The 7,284-nt window shown below is 46.4% G+C and overlaps 5 protein-coding genes across 5 annotated transcripts, besides 7 other annotated features; all 5 read right to left on the reverse strand.

Moving 5' to 3' along the window:
- Positions 1-6: part of a microsatellite that runs on past the window's edge.
- Positions 1-7,284: part of a sequence feature (heterozygous, Esmeraldo-like haplotype) that runs on past the window's edge.
- Positions 33-1,268, reverse strand: Tc00.1047053508723.80 (rab-like GTPase activating protein, putative; the record flags this gene model as incomplete). Its single annotated transcript, XM_808061.1, has 1 exon — positions 33-1,268. One exon carries the CDS (start codon positions 1,266-1,268, stop codon positions 33-35), a length of 1,236 nt encoding a protein of 411 aa, XP_813154.1.
- Positions 1,322-1,343: a microsatellite.
- Tc00.1047053508723.90 (hypothetical protein, conserved) lies at positions 1,452-2,306 on the reverse strand (the record flags this gene model as incomplete). The annotated part of the gene is made up of 1 exon (XM_808062.1): positions 1,452-2,306. One exon carries the CDS (start codon positions 2,304-2,306, stop codon positions 1,452-1,454), a length of 855 nt encoding a protein of 284 aa, XP_813155.1.
- Positions 2,440-2,468: a microsatellite.
- Positions 2,694-3,719, reverse strand: Tc00.1047053508723.100 (rab-like GTPase activating protein, putative; the record flags this gene model as incomplete). The annotated part of the gene is made up of 1 exon (XM_808063.1): positions 2,694-3,719. One exon carries the CDS (start codon positions 3,717-3,719, stop codon positions 2,694-2,696), a length of 1,026 nt encoding a protein of 341 aa, XP_813156.1.
- Positions 3,771-3,810: a microsatellite.
- Positions 3,867-3,902: a microsatellite.
- On the reverse strand, positions 4,058-5,944 carry Tc00.1047053508723.110 (uncharacterized protein; the record flags this gene model as incomplete). The annotated part of the gene is made up of 1 exon (XM_808064.1): positions 4,058-5,944. One exon carries the CDS (start codon positions 5,942-5,944, stop codon positions 4,058-4,060), a length of 1,887 nt encoding a protein of 628 aa, XP_813157.1.
- Positions 6,300-6,323: a microsatellite.
- On the reverse strand, positions 6,537-7,284 carry Tc00.1047053508723.120 (hypothetical protein, conserved; the record flags this gene model as incomplete). The annotated part of the gene is made up of 1 exon (XM_808065.1): positions 6,537-7,284. A coding segment is annotated over one exon (748 nt), but the record flags the coding sequence as incomplete, so codon positions are not given.

The raw sequence follows: 7,284 nt of genomic DNA on the forward strand, positions 1-7,284 counted from the left end.
AAAAAACAGCATGCATGCATGGCGTATCGTAATTACGCCGCTCTCTTTTCGCGCCAATATTCATCACCGTACGCTTGCAACTCGGAAGTTTTAAACTTAACTTCATGTGCATGGCGCAATATCGCGTCCGGGTCTTTCCCTTCGTGCAAGCTTTTCAACGCGATAAGAATCTCGTCAAAATGCATTTCCAAAAGACGTTTTTCCTCCCATTTTAGCAACGCGATTGCAACACGAAAAATTACCTTCCATCCCTCGCTCATGAAAATGTCCCAAACCCTCAGCAGGGCACGAAACTGAAAGTGGTAAACGAACAATGTCATAAACCACTGAGAGGCGTAAAAGGAGGGGTCGACCCCCATCGTCTCAAAGTGATGATACACCTTGGGAACAAAGCGAGCCATAAGACGTTTTAACTGATAAAATAGTTGTTGCAGCATCGGAAACCCAGGACGGTACATATCGCGAAGCTTATATCGTCTATCATACATGAGCGTATACAATGCCCAAAATGTCTCTTCTTCACCCATCTGCGTGGAGAGCACACCAACAACAAAACCCATGCCCTGTACATATCCCACCTCCGGATCCACGGCTGCATAGGCATGGAGCACATTCCGCAAAAACGTCTGCCCAACGCCTCCTTCATCTCGAAAGAGAATATGTGTCGGGAAGGTTCGTGCCAAATCCCGACCAATCGTATTCGTCAGTTCCGGATCCGCAAGTTCCTTTTTATACAGAGACTCATATGTGCCTCGATTGGCGGCATCTGACATTTGCTTGTGTGACCCAAGCAGCAATTGCCATGCCACGCCACGGAAGCGTGCCGGTATTCCCTTGCGGCACCGCTCTTTCAGCTTGGCGTGTCGCTTAGAGTTCACATTACTCCAGTCGGAAGCCATGTTTGCCCACTTAATTTCGCGACGGACCACTTTTCTCCCGTCCATATTCTTCACATAAAGAAGTTCCCTGTCCTTCTCTTCTTTATCCACCACAAAACCAAATTCGTCCACAAACTCATTTTCCTCATCGTCAACCTCATCCATGCACTGAGGCCTCACTGACGGCTCCTCACACGGTGCATCGGCATCATTATTGACTAGGTGTGTATTCTGCGGCACGCCGCAAGCTTTTTTTGCAGGCAAATCGTGTTTTTCTCGTCCCAAACTTGTGTTATTGCCCTCCATGCGAAACGGCCCGGTGGTTTCTTCCGCGTCAAAATCCCCAGACTCCGCACACTCATCGGGCCCAAAGACGCTACCCTCCTGCATGACCGGCCAAAAAACTCCGAGTGATGCAATTGCTCAGACCCATAAACACACGCAAAAAAAAAAAAAAAAAAAAAATACAGCAAAGCCAAACATATGCACACACACACACACAAAAAAAAAAAAAAAAACACTCAACACCTGACACCTCGCACCTCTCCTCCTTCACCATCATCATTATATTTCTCAACGCCGCACCATAAAGTAACGCATTTGCCACCGTTGCAACAAACGAACGCCATATTTTTCTGCCAATTGCCTTACAGAGGCGGGCATCAACTCTGCTGAAGGTTCATTTGGCGGTGCCTCTATGCGTTTCGTTGCAATTGCCACGAGAGACTGTAGTGAACGCCGCATACTCTCCTCCATCTGGCCTTCAGTAAACTCCTGTGGACCAACACCAATGTAGAGGAGCAGTGGCCTTTTCAGGGAAAGCTTGGGTGACCCATAAACACTTCCCCAAGCTTCTAAATAACGCGGGTTCGTAGTGCGTTGATAGAGATAATATGTGTAGTGGGCTGTCCGGACAAAGTTCAACAGAAAGGCGTCGGTCAACGTGTCACAGGATGTAATCAGTGCCGATGCATGGGGACTCACGGCCACGGCATCCAGTCTAAGATGTGTCGCAGGAGCAAAGGGGGACTCTAATTGGCGACAGAAGCTCTTGATAATATCCTGATCCGCCCCAGTATGGTGATAGACAAGCTGCCTACCGTCAATTAACTCATCCACATTGGTAAAGGGTTCATTTGGGTCGGCCATGATGCCAAGTGCCGTCTGAAAAGTCTTCACATTATACGTTCGACGCAGCAATAAATGATACGTATACTCCCTCCGGTGATAAATGCGTAGTTGGTTCATGTTTTCAATAACAACGGGGTGGCAGTCCGCGCCAACCAATGCGGGGTGAAAGTGAGTTAGTGCAAATCCCATGTTGCGGTACGCGTACAACGTGCGGTCCTCAATATGTTTCAGGGCGGGTGACGGTGCAGACGTCACAGGATCCACAATCGTAACAGGAATGGTCTGATGAATGTGCATCTCGCCCCTCGCCCTCACGTCTTTTTATCCTCCTCACGCAAACAAAACAATACGGGAAAAAAGACGAGGGACGCAAAGCAACGTCCCTCTCTATTCCCATGCTGACATGAGAACAAAGACCAAATTTCACCACAAAAAAAAAAAAAAAAAAAAAAAAAAAAACAAGAAGGACAGGGGGGCGGAAAATAAACAAACATAATAAGAATAATAAAGAAAAATAAAAATCTCCCGCACCCAAGCAGATGCATTGATGGATGCATTGCATTTCTCCTCTTCCCTGTTCGTCCCCATTCGACACCACCACCAAAGAGTTTTCAATTCCACAATACAACTGAAAAAAGTGCTCAAAACACAACACAACAATAACACAACACACAAGGAAATACGTCACTTGCGAGCCTCAAATTTTGCTTCCCAGCGAAGTAAATCAGCCGTCTTAAACTTCACTTTAAGTGATCTGCGAAGAATCAAGTCGGTGTCCTCCATATGTATGCGTCGCAAAGCCAAAAGAAGATTGCATTCATCCTTCGCCTCCTTCAACGTTTTCTCACAAAGCAAAAATAGAGCAATCGCCACACGAAAAATAATTTTCCATCCTTCGCAAAGAAACATATCCCATATACGTGAGAGTAGGTCAAACTCCAGGCAGTATGAGAAGAGGGTTAAAAACCAATGTGTCGCGTAAACTTCTGGTTCCACGTGAAACGCCTCTAAAAGACGAAACAATGACATGCAATTGCGCTGCATAAGTTTCTTTAATTGATAAAAACGCATATAAAGAGAAGGGAACCCAGGGGTGAACATCTTCCAAATAGAATGCTTTGGGTTGCGCATAAGCGAAAAAAAGGCCCAGAAGGTATCCTCCTCATCCTCAATATGCAACAAAAGAGTGGATGCTAAAAAGGCCATCCCCTGCACATAACCCACCTCCGGGTGAATGTTGGCATAGGCACGAAGAATGCCCCGAAGTTTGGTCTGCCCCACACCATCAGCCCTCGCAAACCACTGGTGCGCCGGAAATGTGCGTCCCAGGTCACGTTCAATAACGGCAAACACCTCTGGATCAGCCGGTGGACGCGACTTTAACACGTGATATTTTTCATGGCTAAGACCGGAAGATTCGTGGCTGTTCAGAAGCAACGGCCACACAATGCGTCGCATTGACTGTGGGATGCCTTCTCGAGCGAGTTTTTTCTTTTTTTTGTATGAGGTGTGGTCCCACCTCACCAGCACGCGTGCCCACATCTTCTGCGTGGCTGGCATCTCCGGGTGCTGCCGAATGTACTCGCCCTCCTCTGCCTTCCTCTCTGCGTCAATAAAAAAGCCGTAGCGGTCTGTCAATTCACCTCCCATTGAGGAATAGGCCGGCCTCGGCGATGCAGACGCATGAGGCCTGGAAAGGCGCTCAGCCATTGCCTGCGCCACCACCTACCCACCGGCAGAGAAGTGTGTTGTTGTCAAGGCAAAAAAAAAAAAAAAATAGTAAAGAAAAACAAAAAATAAATGCGACGCGCAAAAAAAAAAAAAACAATGGAAGAAAACTTAATCACTCCAACTGGCATATATATATATATATATATATATATATATATATATGTCTTTAGAACGCAATAGAGAACAAAAAGAAATAACAATGTCAATTCCCACAGTTTCAAGAGGTGAACGACAAAAACAACGATAGAAGAAAGATGAAACAAGCAAAACAAAACCAAACCAAAGAATATCCAGTCATAAAAATTTCATTGACACAACTACTTATCATCACAGAGGTTCTTTACTTGCAGTAAATGTGACTCGAACACCTCCACTGACAGTTCATCAAACTCCCACTCCCCAGTTTCCTTTATACACCACGGCTCCTCTACACTCGGGCGGTAAATACGATATTGTTTACTGATAACGACCTCCGTTGCTCCGTTAGGTGCCTGACGACCATCCTTGGACTCCTTGCGGCCAAAGCCAAAAAGCGACAGGGCAGAAAACCCATTTTTAACCGTCTTTGCTGAGAAACACGCGGCATGTGCACGGACAAGAAACATGTTAAAGTCTGCCATAGCCACAACAGAAAGCCCTAGTGGACGCACAGGTGAAACGGCTAATTGTCCCACACTAGAAGGCAGCTTGCAGAGGAGTTTATCAGACATTTCTTTAAATCCAGGCTCACGCATCAAAAGTATCTGGAGACACCATTTAGGCAGAAGGACAGTAAGTTTTTCGCACACTGCACGTAGCAGTGGCATTCTGGTGGATTTAAAAATATTCCACAAAGACACACCGTCACAAAAAAGAAATATGCTATCGACTATAATGGAAAAGGGTAACTTTCTAATAGGAACACGCACTTTATCAAGAATGACGCAACCACACGCCTTAATTACTCCTTCAGTCTCAACTTGGTGGCAGTACTCATGATATCGTTCTAACGACGCCCCACGTAATGACTTAATGCTCTCCAAACTAAATTCATTCCAATCCACCAAGGTTTCACCAGAAATCATAGAATCGCACAAATGAATGCATTCCACCACATATCCTTGGTCATAGCGCATCTTTGCCCAACCGCTATGTGCATGCTCACTGTCTGGCTTTCGTTGAAGCAGTTCAGCGTAGAGAGCCTCCGCCCCTTCCCAGTCTTCCGCACGACGCAGCCGTTTGGCTTGTTCAACAAGAAGGTGATTCACGTACACATCCGAATTATTTAGCACAGCTTCCCACTGGGGAGTAAGAGGTTGGGGAAGAAAATTAAGTATGTCAACGCGGTGTTCGGACTTCAGCATCAAACAACGGGGATGAGCAAGCAAGAATTCAGCCACGTCAACACGATCATAAGCAAATGCCACATGCAAAGCATGTACCTCGCCCACCCTCACAAGATTGTGTTGTCGCTCCGTCGTACCATTTTTTAAAGGGAAAAAGATCGAACGCCATTTAAAGCACTTTTCCCCATCAAATTCAAGCTGCATCGCTGCAAATTCCCCCACCCCATATGCAGCCGTCATAAAAAGCAATCCACACCGCCTTTCCTCTGGTAGTCTGCAGTAACTCTGAAGAGCTACAACACGTTGCCGCTTTCGAAGAATCTCCTTCCAATTGCGGTGACAATTGCTGCATAAAGAATCGAACCTTTGACAAAAGGCACATCGGAGAGTAAGCGGAACATTTAATTTTTGTGGCAAACTTTGAGGCAAGAAATGCTTTTTTGATTCGCTAGATTCTGTCCCCGATCCCCCCTGGGCCGCACGACTCAGTAATGCATCCACAGCACCCAACTTCATGTGCACAGGATCCACAACATAGCTGCCGCACTTTCGGAGAACCCTGGGCGCCTGCAAAGCTTCCAGAGAGACATTGCACCGTCCTGACGTATTCGCCTCGCTTGGCAGTGTCGAAAAAAAAAAATCGCTAAGAATCCCTTCAAGTAGCTCCTTGTTGCGACGCCAACACTCCTCTACGGGCGCATCCGTTGAACTTTGCAACGAATTCCCATAATCCTCAGTGTTCCTGCCGTCATCTGCGCACACCCTGTTTTCGCCATCCAAAACAGGTACGCCACATGCAGTAACCGACTTCCTCTCTTTGTCCCCCTGCAGAAGAAAAAAAGGATCTGCATGTGCATGCAAGTCAGTTACTTCGTTCATTGGCGCATAAGACACCCAAAATACCTAAAAGAGAAACCATCATACAACATAGTTCACCCCCATTCAGTAAAACAAACAAAAAAACAAGAAAAAGGGTAATATACATATATATATGATAAATAAGAAGAAATACCACAAAGGCATGAAAACAGCACTGACACTTCTTTGTTGTTATCCCTGTGGGTGGGTTTTGCCAAATACATTTACACTTAAATCCTCGGGCCCAGGCAGCCACATTCAGAAGAAAAGCACGAGAAAAAAAAGAAAAAAAAAGCTCCTGTCATACATGACACCTTCTTTTTTTCATTCTTTTCCTCTCGTCCTCTCAAATCCGTTATTATTATTATTATTTTTGAAAAAAAAAAAAAAAAAAAAAGAACATTTCTTCGTTGCAACCTTTTTTTTTTTTCTTGCGTAGCGCGTCCCCACTCCACCGACAAGGTGCGACATTTGTGTGTCTGTTTGCATGCGTGTTTGTCCCCCCTCAGCCCCTTTTCCTTCACCTCTTTGCACATCTTCCCACACCGTTGCCACGGCAGAGGATCCTTCACAAAATATCGCACATACACCCCCACCCCCCGCAAAGCGCCTATCATTCGCTTGTCATCATGCGACTGCTTTCTTTCTGCGCCAAGTTACCGAGCACGCCGCCTCTCACACGGCTGCGCAGGACGCCGAGGTCTTGTTTCAAGACATCGAGTCGCGTCAGCAAAATGTTCTTTGCCAGGCCGTACGATATATGGCCCTCGCCCACTAACCACGGAGCGGCGTGCCGCACCATGTTGAACTCTGGGTTGAGGTTCATAATAAACGACTCCAGCACGAGAACAGAGAAAAGAAGTGAGACAAATGGGGGGTCCATTTGAACGCGGTTCTCGCGAATACACTCAAATATGGACTGCAAGATATTGCTTACCGCAAAATCCGAGGACTTCTTTGGACGCCAGTGTTCAAAGAGCCATTCCACCTCCTTCTCAAACTTCTTCTTGTTCACAAACTTCTGCGTCTTACTCATCCGTAGCAAAGAGGAACAACAAAAATCTGCCTTCCACCGAACAAAGGACTCCATCAGGTCGTGTGTGACGACGGCCTCTTCTGGAGTAATGTGTTGGCACAGTCCAACGTCAATAAGCGACACGCGCGGATCATGGGGGTCAGAAATGTCAACAAGGATATTGCCAGGGTGCATGTCTCCATGCACAAAGTTATCATGCAAAAGCATCTTGCACCATGTGTTCAGGCCCTTATGGGCCAAAATATCTCGCACGTGCTCTTCCTGTGCGCTAAGAAACTCAGGCGAAGCCAATTCACCTTTGCAGAAGGTCTCTACCAGCACTCGC

Source organism: Trypanosoma cruzi, genomic scaffold (genome assembly GCF_000209065.1).
Source record: "Trypanosoma cruzi strain CL Brener 1047053517031 genomic scaffold, whole genome shotgun sequence".
In the NCBI taxonomy this organism is placed as follows: domain Eukaryota; phylum Euglenozoa; class Kinetoplastea; order Trypanosomatida; family Trypanosomatidae; genus Trypanosoma; species Trypanosoma cruzi.